Source organism: Ananas comosus, linkage group 11 (assembly GCF_001540865.1).
Source record: "Ananas comosus cultivar F153 linkage group 11, ASM154086v1, whole genome shotgun sequence".
NCBI classification, from domain to species: Eukaryota; Viridiplantae; Streptophyta; class Magnoliopsida; order Poales; family Bromeliaceae; genus Ananas; species Ananas comosus.
Genome location: NC_033631.1, coordinates 10,180,225 through 10,193,084, shown reverse-complemented (window position 1 = coordinate 10,193,084; position 12,860 = coordinate 10,180,225). Strand labels below are relative to the sequence as shown.

Here is a 12,860-nt window from a genome sequence, read left to right as displayed (position 1 = left end):
GAGAGGAAGGTAACATGCTACCGCTTCATTCATTAAGAGATTGAACTTAGCAACAAGGTTGAGGCAACTAGGCCCCAGGTACCAAAAAAAAAAAAAAAAAAAAAAAAAAAAAAAAAAAAAAAAAAAGCCCAAAGGTCTCTGAAGGAACGAATATCAGCAANGAATTCAAGGACACCGAAGAAGAGATTTTTTTTTTGAGAGGAAGGTAACATGCTACCGCTTCATTCATTAAGAGATTGAACTTAGCAACAAGGTTGAGACAACTAGGCCCCAAAAAAAAAAAAAAAAAAAAAAGAAAAAAAAAAAAAACTAGCAATGAGAAGCCCAAAGGTCTCTGAAGGAACGAATATCAGCAACCAACTGGTTCAAAGGGAGTTTCTTTTTTTCAAAAATTCTTCTATTCCTCTCCAACCAGATTGACCACCATGTAGTCACAATTGTAGCAAGCTCACGACCCCCTATGGCACCGGCTTTAAGGCTACTTTCTTCCCAAAGTCGATACACAGAGTCACATAAATGTACGAACGTCTTATTTGGGATCAAACTGCCAAGAAGAAGTCTAGCAGTTTGGCACCCCACAAATAGGTGATCAACGGTCTCCTGATCTTCCGAACAAAAAACACACCCGCCGTCGCCACCAGTCCAACCCCGTTTTTGTAGGTTATCTTTAGTAGGAACCCTCCGCCTCAAGACAAGCCACACGAAAATTTTAACTTTCAAGGGAGCTTTAATCTTCCAAAGACGGGTAAATCGTCTGTCCAGCACTCCGGTGGTCTGAATGAACTTATGGGTTGATTTGACCGAGAAAATTTGCGAGTGTGCCCACCTCCAATTGATCTCGTCCTCTCCATCTGTTAAACTAATTCCTGGTACCATAGCCTTTAGGTGTTCAATCTGGTCTCTCTCAAGCCGTGTTCGCGTAACAAGACCTGAAAAGATCTTATGCCATTTCCACCCTTCGGCTCCTAAGCAATCCTTCACCCGTATTGTTTTGTCACTCACCCCTTCAAAAATAACCGGGTATTGGGACCTCAAAGATGGGCCATCACTCCAGATATCTAGCCAGAAGCAAGTCTTGTGCCCATTTCTAACCGTAAAGGAAACTCCACATTTAAACACTGCTTTAGTCCCTAGAACACTGCTCCACCACTGAGAATAGGGTCTGAATGAGGCGCCTTCCCTAAGCGGTCTCCTTCTGGAGTAGTATAGCCCTAAAATAAGTGGTTTCCATGATAAAGACCTATCGGAGAAGAGCTTCCACCACCACTTTGCCAATAAAGCTGTATTCATTGCCTCCAGATCCTTGACCTCGAGCCCTCCATCTTTTCTGCTCCTGCACACCACCTTCCAAGTCACCAAACATTGTCCCTCTGTAGCGGAGGTGCTACCTCTCCAGAAGAAAGCCCTCCGAAGGCCGTCTATACGTCGAATAACCCATTTAGGGGCTCTGAACATTGACAGGAAATACAGTGGCAAACTTGAGAGTACCGAATTCACGAGCACCAACCTGCCTCCTTGTGAAAGTAATTTAGCTTGCCACCCTTCTATGCGTCTCTCTATTTTGGCTATAATAGGCCACCAATCTTCCTTTCCAATCCTCTTGTCCGTAAGAGGAAGACCCAGATAGCGTAGCGGGAACTTCCCCACTTTACATCCTAAGACACCCGCCAACTGCTCCCCAAAGAGGTCCTGTCTACCTAAATAAAAGAGCTCGGACTTGTTTCTATTTATCTTCAGCCCAGATGCCCACTCGAACAGTTGCCAGAGGAAGAGAAGATTGCCCACCTGCCTTTCATTAGCCTCACAGAAGAAAATTGTCTCATCCGCGTACTGAGTGATTGCTACTTTATCCTCAACTCGGGGTCCAATCCCTCTAATCAAATTGTTGTTAACCGCTTGCTCTGTCATTCTTGCAAGCCCTTCCGCCACTAGAAGAAAGAGGAAAGGGGATAACGGGTCGCCTTGGCGTAATCCCCTTTTAGTTTTGATCCACTTGGTAGGGGTCCCGTTAACCAAAATAGCGACCTTGGCATTGGAAATACATTGATCAATCCACCCGCACCACTTGTGGTTCGCCCCGAGCCACCTCAGTACCTGTCTAAGAAAACCCCAACTCACTCTATCGTATGCCTTCTCAAAGTCAACTTTAATGCTGACACTTTCCACACCAACCTTGGAGGCCCAACTAACAATCTCACTAACTGTGACATAGGAGTCCAAGATTGACCGTCCTTTAAGAAATGCCGTCTGTGAGGGGGATATAAGGTCATGGATCACCTTTTCCAGTCTGTTAGCGAGTACCTTGGACATTATCTTTTGTACACCATTGATGAGACAGATAGGTCTGAAGTCATTAACGGATTTGGCACCCTCCTTCTTGGGAATCAAGCAAACAAAAGAATAGTCGATAGGTCCAGTGTTTAGTGAATTATTATATAGGTCACGAAAAATATTTAACAGATCTTCTTTGACTACATCCCAGAAACTCTGGTAAAACCGCATGCCAAACCCGTCCGGCCCTGGAGCTTTGTCAGCACCTAGTTGAAAAGTTGCTGCCTTGATTTCTTCTATCGTAAAGGGGGAAGTGAGTTGGTCAGGTCTAAGGATTTTCCTATCACTGAAGACATTACCCCAATCTCCTACTGCTGAGTTCTGCAAGCCGCCTGGTGCAAAAATCTCCGTGAACTTCTTGAGAAAGTAGTCCCTTATGCCGTCCCCATTTTCAATCGTCCTCCCGTCCTCCTCAATCACTTCTATGCTGTTCACTCGTCTCCTTCCATTAGCCACTGCGTGGAAAAATTTCGTGTTGCCGTCCCCTTCCCTTAACCAGTGTTGATTAGCTCTACTCTTCCACATAATCTCCTCATCCCGAATAACCGTCGCCAGATGTGTCTTGAGCTCCTTCCGTACCCCGTGCTGCTGGGCTGTCAGAGATTGCGTCTCCTCCAAAATATCGAGTTTGTGTAGCTCTTCAGAAAGATCCGTCTTAGTTTTAGCAATGTTGTAAAATTTTTTTTCTTTCCACTCTTTGATGCGCCTACGGCAATGTCGTAATTTGGCCGAGAACGTCAGAATACTCGAGCTTCTACCTGGTGTTTCGTTCCACCATACCGACACCAAATTACGGAAGTCCTCCTGTGTTAGCCACACGTCTTCAAACCGAAACATGCGGAAGAAGCTTTTCTCCCTTGTCGACAGTAGGAGCGGTGAATGGTCTGACGTGACCCGAGGTAAGGCTTTCACTTTGGATAGCGGAAACAATAGATCCCATTCAGTGGAAATCAAGAAACGATCTAACTTGGCCAAAGTAGGGATGGGTTGCATGTTGGACCAAGTGTAGCTTTGGTTGGCCAGTGGCAAATCAATCATCTCCAGCTTATTGATCAGATCACCGAAAAGGGCCATCAATCTATGGGACCAAACTTTTCCCCTTCTCTCGAGGTGGTTACGGGTTAGATTGAAATCTCCGCACATTACCCACGGGCCTGTACACAGCCCCTTGAGTCCTGCAAGCTCGTTACAAAACTCCGCCTTGCCCTCCCACGACGGCGGCCCATACACGTTCGTGATGAAAAAGATGTTGCCGCTACTTAAGTGCACCATCCTTAAGGTGAGGGAAAAATTGCGTACTATCACCTCAAGACAGGCGAAGAACTGGAAGTTCCAACTGGTGATGATCCCACCCGACGCCCCTTCGGATTTAATAAAGTGACATTTATCGAAGTTAGATCCAGCGAACGATCTAAGAAACGATCGGGAAACAGACTGCACTTTCGTTTCCTGCAAACATAAGAGAGACTCTCTAAGCTTGGAAACAACAGACTTAACGAGGCCCCTTTTCGCCGAGTCATTAAGGCCTCTAACATTCCAGGTACAGATTTTAAACATGAGAAAGATATAAGACACCCGCGACAAATGCGTCGAGACACAGCCTAAACAGAGGCCCGCAAAAATAACGAGAAGCGGAGTGCTTCGGCCTCACCTTAACCATTTTGGTTAGCATGGCTACATAGAACTTAAAATAGAGGCAAGTTGAGCAATGTATATATTAATAAACATAAACCTAAACTAATTTTTGTTTTTTTAACATTTATCCTCAAAATTAATGTGGGCATATCTTAGGAAAACCATTCGTTCAGTGAGGTCCAGAAAAAAAAAAAAAAAATCATATATGCGACGTTTCGCTAATTAATCCTCTAAGCTATAGTCATTAAAAATTGAATCTCATCCATGAATAGGAGCTATAGAATTTAAAATTTCTTAATGAGAACTAATTTTTCATTAGTGGAAGAAACAATGTGTGAATATGTGCTAACTGAAGAAACTGTATTGATGATTGCTAGTCTCCATCTAATTAGTCAGTCGAGCACAATTTCATTGAGCCGTATGATAATCATACACACTTCCTAATCTTAAAGTTCTGTTTCAATATAAAAGTTTTCCTTCCGAGTTAATCTTAACAACTTATTGAACGACAGATTTAGAGGAAGCCCAATAAGATTGAAGGAGGAGTTCCTCTTCAGGTAATTTCTATCTAGATATTGGAATAAGTTATTTGGTGAAATGTCGACTTTCCAGTAGTTTTCTTTTGTGAATTGGAGATCAAGCTTTTTTTTTCAGTTCTATCAGCTTCTATACAGTTTATCATATTTGAAGAAACTAATTTAATGAATAATAATATACAGGTATAGGTATCTATTATTTCTCGCCTCAACCATATGCTACATACCCCTTATATAAGCACAGCGTTTATTACTGAACAACATATTCATGCATCCGAACTTACTCATATTGTGATGTTGCCACCTTACATATGTGTGGTTGATCCAATGGAGTACACCTCCATAATGCAAGTTAATGGGCCACTACTGTATGTATTGGGCTCCGGCCTAATTTGTCCATATGTTTAAACATCTGGCCTGCTTTGGGCCCAACAAGTGTCTGGGCTATTCTCATCCAGTTCAAGCTCTATCAGAACTCTTATCCTCCTTAAAACGTAGCACTTTTATAAATCGACTTCTAAATTCTAAATTTTAACGATTATATCTTCTAAACTTTACTTCATAATTCTATGCGGTGGCCTCTCTTTAAAGTAAACTTAAAATTCTATTTTTCCTTATCATAGCGCAAGGGAAAAATAATTAAAAAAAAAAATCAGAGATCGTTTCATCCCACTTTTTAGATTCGATACTTAATTTTCATACATTAAATCGGCGAAGTAGGCCGCGGGTGCAAAATTTTTGCTTAATTAATAAGAAAAAGAGAATAAAAATTTATTAAATTATTTGAGAAAGGTTAAAATACGTAATTATAAAATTTTAAAGTTTGGTGACTCTCATACGTTTTTCCCTTCTATTTATTTATTAACGTTAGCGATTTGTCCGTTGCACACTTCTTGATGGTCCCCAGAATCGGGTGCTACGCGTGTGGAATCGCTATTCCCCGTGCGAGCCAACACTCGCCTCACCTCTCTCGTAGCTCAACACGTAGCGATCCACGTAACCCACCACAGCACGCCACGTGTCTCGCCCTCGAGTCTATATAAGGGTCAGCAAATTCGCTGTTCATCTCATCCCACTCTCCAAAATTGCTCTCCATAAACGTCGATAGGAAGAGAAGCATAGTAGCTGAATTCGATCGAACCAGTCGAGTAAAATGATGCGAAACTTCGGGTGCGTGCAGTGCGGGACGAGGAGCAACCCGTGCCGGTGCAAGGTGGTGGGGCCGACTTTGGGGTTGGTCGCGGCCGCAGCTGCGGCTGTGGTGGAGTGGCCCGTCGGCGCGGTGGTGTACATCTTTCGCCACATGAAGGGCCGCCGCATCATGGGCCATCCCGCGAGAGTGGTCTACCCCTCAGTCTCCCGTGCGATCCCCATCTAATCCAATCACATAATTTTCGTTGCAGGTCTAACTAGTTTGGAAATGCAGTGGTCCGAGGCAATTCCTTTTTAATATTTTAAAGAATTTGAATATTAATGTATTTTTGAACTTTTCAAGAACTTTTCGGGCGTTAGAATGGATGTGTCTAAGTAACCACTATGTTTCTAAATTATGTAGGCCAAAGTGTTGTTAGTATAATCTCTTCCGCTGTGTGTTGTTGGATAATCTTTGTATGTGTTTTATAATGTATATTGCCAATTTCTGGATAATAAATGTATGTGTGGTAACTTTTTTTTTTTAGAAAAACTTCAAATAACCCCTTTGTAGTTTCACTCTTTTTTACTTTAGTACCTTGTGATTTAAAGTGTATCAAGTTAGTACCATGTGGTTTCGCACTTTTTCACTTTAATACCCTATGGTTTAAAGTGTATCAAGTTAGTATTACGTGGTTTCGCACTTTTTCATTTTAGTACCCTATGGTTTTGCATTTTCTCACTTAGAATCTTGTAATTTAATATTTCATTAAGAGAAAAATAAAACTACAGAGTACTAACTTGATATAAAAATAAAATCACAAGGTACTAACATGATACAAAAAATAAAATCACAGAGTACTAATTTGATACACTTTAAACCACATGGTACTAATTTGATACACTTTAAAGCACAGGGTACTAAAATAAGAAAGTAAGGAACTATAGGGTACTACCTTGATATATTTTAAACCACAGGATACTAAAATGAAAAAGTGCGAAATACAAATTTTTTTTTTTGAAGTTTTCTCTTTTTTTTTTTTTAAGAGATATATGTGTGGTAACATTTTGATGACGTCAATTACTTAGTTTCTGCTCTGGTGTGTATGCGTCAGAGAGAGAGAGAGAGAGAGGGAGAGAGAGAGAGAGAGAGACAGAGAGAGAGAGAGAGATGCATCACTTAATTTTAAAAACTTAGAAACTTAGGAGTAATAAATCTGCCGAAGGGGGGGGGGGCAGTCACTTACAGGAAAGAGGAAAGTAAGAGGTTTTAGAAATTTAAATTACATCATTCTGTTTAATTTTGAGAGATAGATAGCACGCTATTCGCTTCATTTATTTTATTTAGAAATAAATTTAGCTGAAAATGTGAATCAACTAGGATTCGAACTTAGGTCTCAGGTATCAACCATCAAGCCCTTTGTCACTTACTTTAGGGACGGTCGGTCCAAACAATCATTAGATTTTGAAAAGCAAAATATAATTTTTTTCTCAAAAATTATATAATTTTCTCTCAAATTACCATTAGAGACCAGCAAAATTTATCCAAACAATAAGATAAGTTGACTTGCACATGTAAATATGGTAGAATAGCTCAAATATATTTTATTATTAATAAACAGTAAGATAATTTTATGTGCAGATTTTGTTTATTTGTTTTTTTTTTTTAAATATAGATAGTATATTATCTGTTTTATTTATTTTATTTAGAAATAAATTTAGTCGAAAATATGAATAAATTAGGATATGAACTTGAAGTCTTGGGTAGAAGCCTTTGTCGCCTTCTTTAACCTGTTACACATGTATAACTCACTGCAAATCTAGACCTGCTACATCACATTGTCCACTCAAAATATGCCACGTGTCGCCGAGCAGACCGTCACTGGTTACGTCAGCATTGGGGGGACCCATGCGTATTATATCTTAGCGTTTTTCTATTTTCCTCCCATTGCTTGGTCTTTTGGTCACAATGTCCAAGCCTCCACTATTACAACGCTTAGTTTAGCTTGGAGTTAAGTAAGAATTAGTTATTTTAAAAATAGACTTAAGTTTAAAATTAAAATAAAGTTAGAGTAATTTTGTGTTTGATTGAGAATTGAGTTTAGTTCAGGTATAAGTAAAATAGTGTTTGATTAGAGTAGCTGGGATAAAAAAGATAGTAAATTATTATAAATAAAAAATAATAATTTTATCCTAATTTTTATATTTGAATTTAAATTTAAAATTTAAATATTTTAAATTTTAAAATTTAAATTTAAATTTATAATTTTAAGTCTCAAATTTAAAAATTTAAAGTTACAAATATAAAATATCAAATTTAAAATTTAAATAATTAAAATAATAATTTTAAATTTTAAAATTTAAATATTTAAAATTTTAAATTTTAAAATTAAAAATTATATTTATATTAAAAAATTAAATAAGGATGGGATTAACTTAATACCATCCCTATTCCTACGGTGGGGTGCCCCACTCGGCCACCCCACAAATTTTTTATTTGGGGTTAAAGGGGCACATGCTCCCACGTTCACAGACGGAAAGGAAAAAAAAACCTGTGTTCTTAGAGAGAGAGAGAGAGAGAGAGAAAGCAACTGACAAAGGCAATCGTCGGACCCGCCACTTGGCGCCGATCCGCATAATCCCCAAAGGGTAGAGAGAGAGAGAGAGAGAGAGAGAGAGAGATTCTGTGTGTCAACAATGGCGGAAACCCACGACGGAGCTCCCCACGTGCTCGTGATACCGTTCCCGGCGCAGGGACACATGCTCCCACTCCTCGACCTCGCCCACCTCCTCGCGAGGCGCGGCGTGGCCGTGACCGTGGCCGTGAGCTCGGGGAACCTCCCCCTCCTCTCCCCTCTCCTCTCCAAGTCCCCCTCCATCCAGCCCCTCTCCCTCCCCCTCTCCCACCCCTCCCTCCCCCCGGGCCTCGAGAACGCCAAGGACATGGCCCCGACCTACTTCGGCATCCTGATGCTCGCCCTCGCCTCTCTCCACGGCCCGCTCCTCTCCTGGGCCCGGGCCCACCCGAGGCCCGTCTGCGCCGTCGTCTCCGACATCTCCGTGGGCTGGGCCCAGCCCCTCGCCGCCGAGCTCGGCGTCCCTGGCTTCGTCTTCTCCCCCTCCGGCGTCCTCGGCACCGCCGTGATCCACTCCCTCTTCCTGCGCATGCCCAAGAGGCCCGAGGGCGAGGGCGAGGGCGAGGGCGAGGGCGAGGACTACCTCGTCCCCTTCCCCTCCATACCCAACTCCCCGAGCTACCCCTTGCCCAAGCTCTCCCGCCTCTTCAGGTCGTACAAGGAAGGCGACCCGCTCTCCGAATCCGTGCGGCGCAACTTCCTCTGGAACCTCGAGAGCCACGGCTTCGTCGCGAACTCGCTCGAGGCGCTCGAGGAGGCCTACTTGGAGCGCCCGCTCGACGATCTCGCGCGGAAGCGGGTGTGGGCGGTGGGGCCCCTAGCCGCCGCGGCCGCGGAGGTCGGCGGCGCCGGCGCCGCCGATGACCGCGGCGGGCCCAGCTCGGTGCCGGCGGCGGAAGTGTCGGCGTGGCTCGACCGGTTCCCGGAGGGGTCGGTGGTGTACGTGTGCTTCGGGAGCCTGGCGGTGCTGACGCCGGCGCAGGCGGCGGCGGCGGCGGCGGCGCTGGAGCGGAGCGGGGCGGTGTTCGTGTGGGCGGCGCGGGGGGGCACGGAGGTGCCGGAGGGGTTCGATAAGAGGGTCGGGGGGCGGGGGCTGGTGCTGCGGGGGTGGGCCCCGCAGGTGGCGATACTGGCGCACGCGGCGGTCGGGTGGTTCGTGACGCACTGCGGCTGGAACTCGCTGGTGGAGGCGGCGTCGGCCGGGGTGGCGATGCTGACGTGGCCGATGACCGCCGACCAGCACGTGAACGCGCGGCTGCTGGTCGAGGAGGCCGGCGTGGCGCTCCCCGCGTGCGACGGCGGTTTGGCGGCGGTGCCCGACCCCCACGAGCTCGCGCGGACGCTGGCGGAGGCGGTGCGGGGCGAAAGAGGGAGGGCGGTCAGGGATCGGGCCAAGGAGCTCGGAAGGAAGGCGGTGGAGGCGGTGAGGGAAGGCGGGAGCTCCTACATAGCCCTGGAGGAGTTCATTCAGGAGTTGCACAATTTGAACACTAAATAATTAATCTTTCTGTACTGAAAAAGAGCTAATAACTAAGACAATAGACTTCGTCTCCGTTAGGGCTGTTTGGTTTGATGTAGCTATAAAAATAATATAATTAAAAGTATATGTTACAGTTATAACTGTACCTAGGCTTCGTTTAGAATTGCGGGAAGATTACGTTACGTGTGGTAAGAAAGTACGTTTGAAAAATACCTTGTTTGTTTCCGTACGTAATATTGCGTTCCGCATATCGCGATGAGTCGGTTACGATATATTTTCTGCGGTCCCACCGGAGAATGCAGAAGCATATCTTTATATGCTTTTTTCTCAACTCTATTTTATCGAATAGCGTTAGATAGACCTCAATACTAAACTAAGCCCTAGTCTGTTTAGTTTGATGCAATTGCAACTGCTGCAATTATATTTTTTCTGTTTGGTAGTTTGCAAAAGTTTGTATTTGTAAATTCTGTCAATTTTTAGATAGAAAGGTGAGATTATCTATTCTTAGCATAACGTAATTATTTTTTAATTATTAATTAAGATTTTTATATCTATATATAATTTATATATTATAAAATTATATATGAATTTAATAAGTTTTAAATATAAATATATTATAAATTTGGTCAAAATAAAAATTTAGATATTATTAAATTAGCAAACTGAAAAATAAAAAGCATATGAAAAAAATTTATTGACCCTAACAGACATTACTAAATCCTATCAGATTTTATGAATATGTATTTAAAAAAAAAAAATTAAAAAAAAAACGTATGAAAAAAAAAAATCATACTTTGTTTTTTTTTTAATGGGAGAGTCGATTCCGGCTCAACTGCAACTGCTGCAATTGGGTCTTCTCATGCATATATAACTGCAGTAGTTGGGCTTAACTATACCAAACTAAACAAAAAATTAATAGATACATGTATTTTCAACTGCAATGCAGTTGAAAATGTATGCAACCAAATAGCTTTCTAGATGTATTCGCATTTCCAAACAATTTTAAAGGAAAAGCTAGTTGCACTACATTTGCTTTCCTAAGTGTCAAATTTGATTTTGCACCTTCATTAATTGTTGTTTGCCTGCTTACATTACTGTATATGATATATATCCGAGTGTATTTACCCGGAATTCGAATGCATATAAGGATATAGATATTCGGTGCTTACACTGTTCGAATCAATGAATCATGATACTATTCAGATATAAAAAATTAGATATAGAGACAAACAGATCATACATATATGCAAACAACTTATCATTAGACTTACCGACCATCCTTAGAGCAAGTGGCAAAAGACTTGATGTTTAGTATTTGAGACTCAAGTTCGAATCCTAGTTGATTGACTTTTCCAGCTAAATCTATTTTTAAATGAAATAAACGAAATAGATAGCATGCTACCAATCTCTCTAAAAAAAAAAAAACTTATCATTAGACTTTTCTTTCCCTCAACAGCACTCACAAGGTCAAATATGCCCCGTAGTGAATTCTTATTCGTCCAACCGACCGTCCCTAGAGCAAGTGGCAAAAGATTCTGTGGTTGGTACTCGAGACTCAAGTTCGAATTCTAGTTGATTCATATTTCCAGCTAAGTTTATTTCTAAATAAAATAAACGAAACGGATAGCGTGCTATCTATCTCTAAAAAAAAAAGAAGAAGAAGAATTCTTATTCGTCCAAATATGTAAGTCCAACTCATACATATATAGATATATAAAATTCAATATTTGTTTAGCATCCATATTTTGATTCGAAATCTTTGTATAATAAAGATATATAGATATAAGGATACTATATCTAACATAGTTGACCATCTCGATCTGAAATTGCTTGGCAGTTGGTCCATATATAAATGCGTTAAAGAATACCGACAAAGAATGAAATGTTTTGAACCGCCCAAAAATTATCACCTGGGAAATATAGATATAACGTTGTTAGTCCTACAACCAAAAGTTGGTTATAATTTTATTAGTCCATATTTCTATTCTTATCATCCCTTTTTTCATTGCTAAACTTTTTTAAAAATTTAAATCTTAGAAAATGGATTACTCTTTTTGTAGACGGTAGGCTTAGCATATGTTCCAACTTAATTCTCTCTCTCTCTCTCTCTCTCTCTCTCTATATATATATATATATAAGATTGGATGGCACTATTAGTAGCAAAATGCCATTGTTGTACCAGTTTTTTAGCCTTTGAGATCAACTCTTTTCATCATTTCTAACCATTGGATTAAATACTATAACCCTGTGGCGACCACTCAACCCTAAGGGAACCACCTTAACTCTAAACTGACTAATATCATACTAACCCTAAACGTTTCATCCAAGGGTAAAAACTTGATAGTAAAAAGAATGTTTTACTATTAATAGTATTCCAGCCTAATTATATATATATATATATATATATATATATATACTATATATAATATATATATATTATAATTAGGCTACTATACTATCTATTATACGAGCTCCGGTACTATTAGTGTTTTGTTTTTATCTTAGGGCATTCAAATCAATGATCCACACGTTAAATATGATCTAAGGTATATGAATTTCTTAGGAATAAAATTTAGTTTTTTTCGATATCGTTTATTTAGTAAATAAATTATATCAAAATGGACGGTGGAAATTGAATAATTTTTAAAATTTGAGCATAGAACTTTTAAATTCAAGATCAGAATGTTACTTTAATCTATATATTTTAAAGTATTTTCTATCAAAATTTGAAGAAATTTAGATTCTTTTACACGTAAACTCCAACTCGCCATAATAGTCATTGAAAATTGACAATTTTGAAATAGTTGATCATACAGGTAAACTATGTCGAAAAAATATAAAATTTTATTTCTAGAAACTTTAAATCCCTAGATCAGTTTTAACGGTGTGGATCGTTGATTTGAACACGCCCCTAAAGATCGAAAGCAAACACTATAGTACCGGAGCTCGGTACTATAGATAATATAGTAGCCTAGCACTCTATATATATATATATATATATATTATATATATAATATCATAATACTTATATATACTTGAGCTAGAATACTAATCGGTAGGTAAACAAGACGTTTAATATCGATTTGTTTTCGATGATAGAGCTTCCAAATT

The 12,860-nt window shown here is 40.7% G+C and overlaps 2 protein-coding genes across 2 annotated transcripts; both read left to right on the top strand.

The window, feature by feature from the left end:
* Positions 5,588-6,159, top strand: LOC109717737. Its single transcript, XM_020243625.1, has one exon. It carries the CDS (start codon positions 5,656-5,658, stop codon positions 5,878-5,880), a length of 225 nt encoding a protein of 74 aa, XP_020099214.1. The 5' UTR covers positions 5,588-5,655; the 3' UTR covers positions 5,881-6,159.
* Positions 8,171-9,889, top strand: LOC109716995 (UDP-glycosyltransferase 89B1-like). The gene has a single exon (XM_020242633.1). It carries the CDS (start codon positions 8,331-8,333, stop codon positions 9,765-9,767), a length of 1,437 nt encoding a protein of 478 aa, XP_020098222.1. The 5' UTR covers positions 8,171-8,330; the 3' UTR covers positions 9,768-9,889.

Excerpts from the sequence above, each read along its gene's own strand:
- LOC109716995 (XM_020242633.1), top strand. The coding sequence starts at position 8,331 with ATGGCGGAAACCCACGACGGAGCTCCCCACGTGCTCGTGATACCGTTC.
- LOC109717737 (XM_020243625.1), top strand. The coding sequence starts at position 5,656 with ATGATGCGAAACTTCGGGTGCGTGCAGTGCGGGACGAGGAGCAACCCG.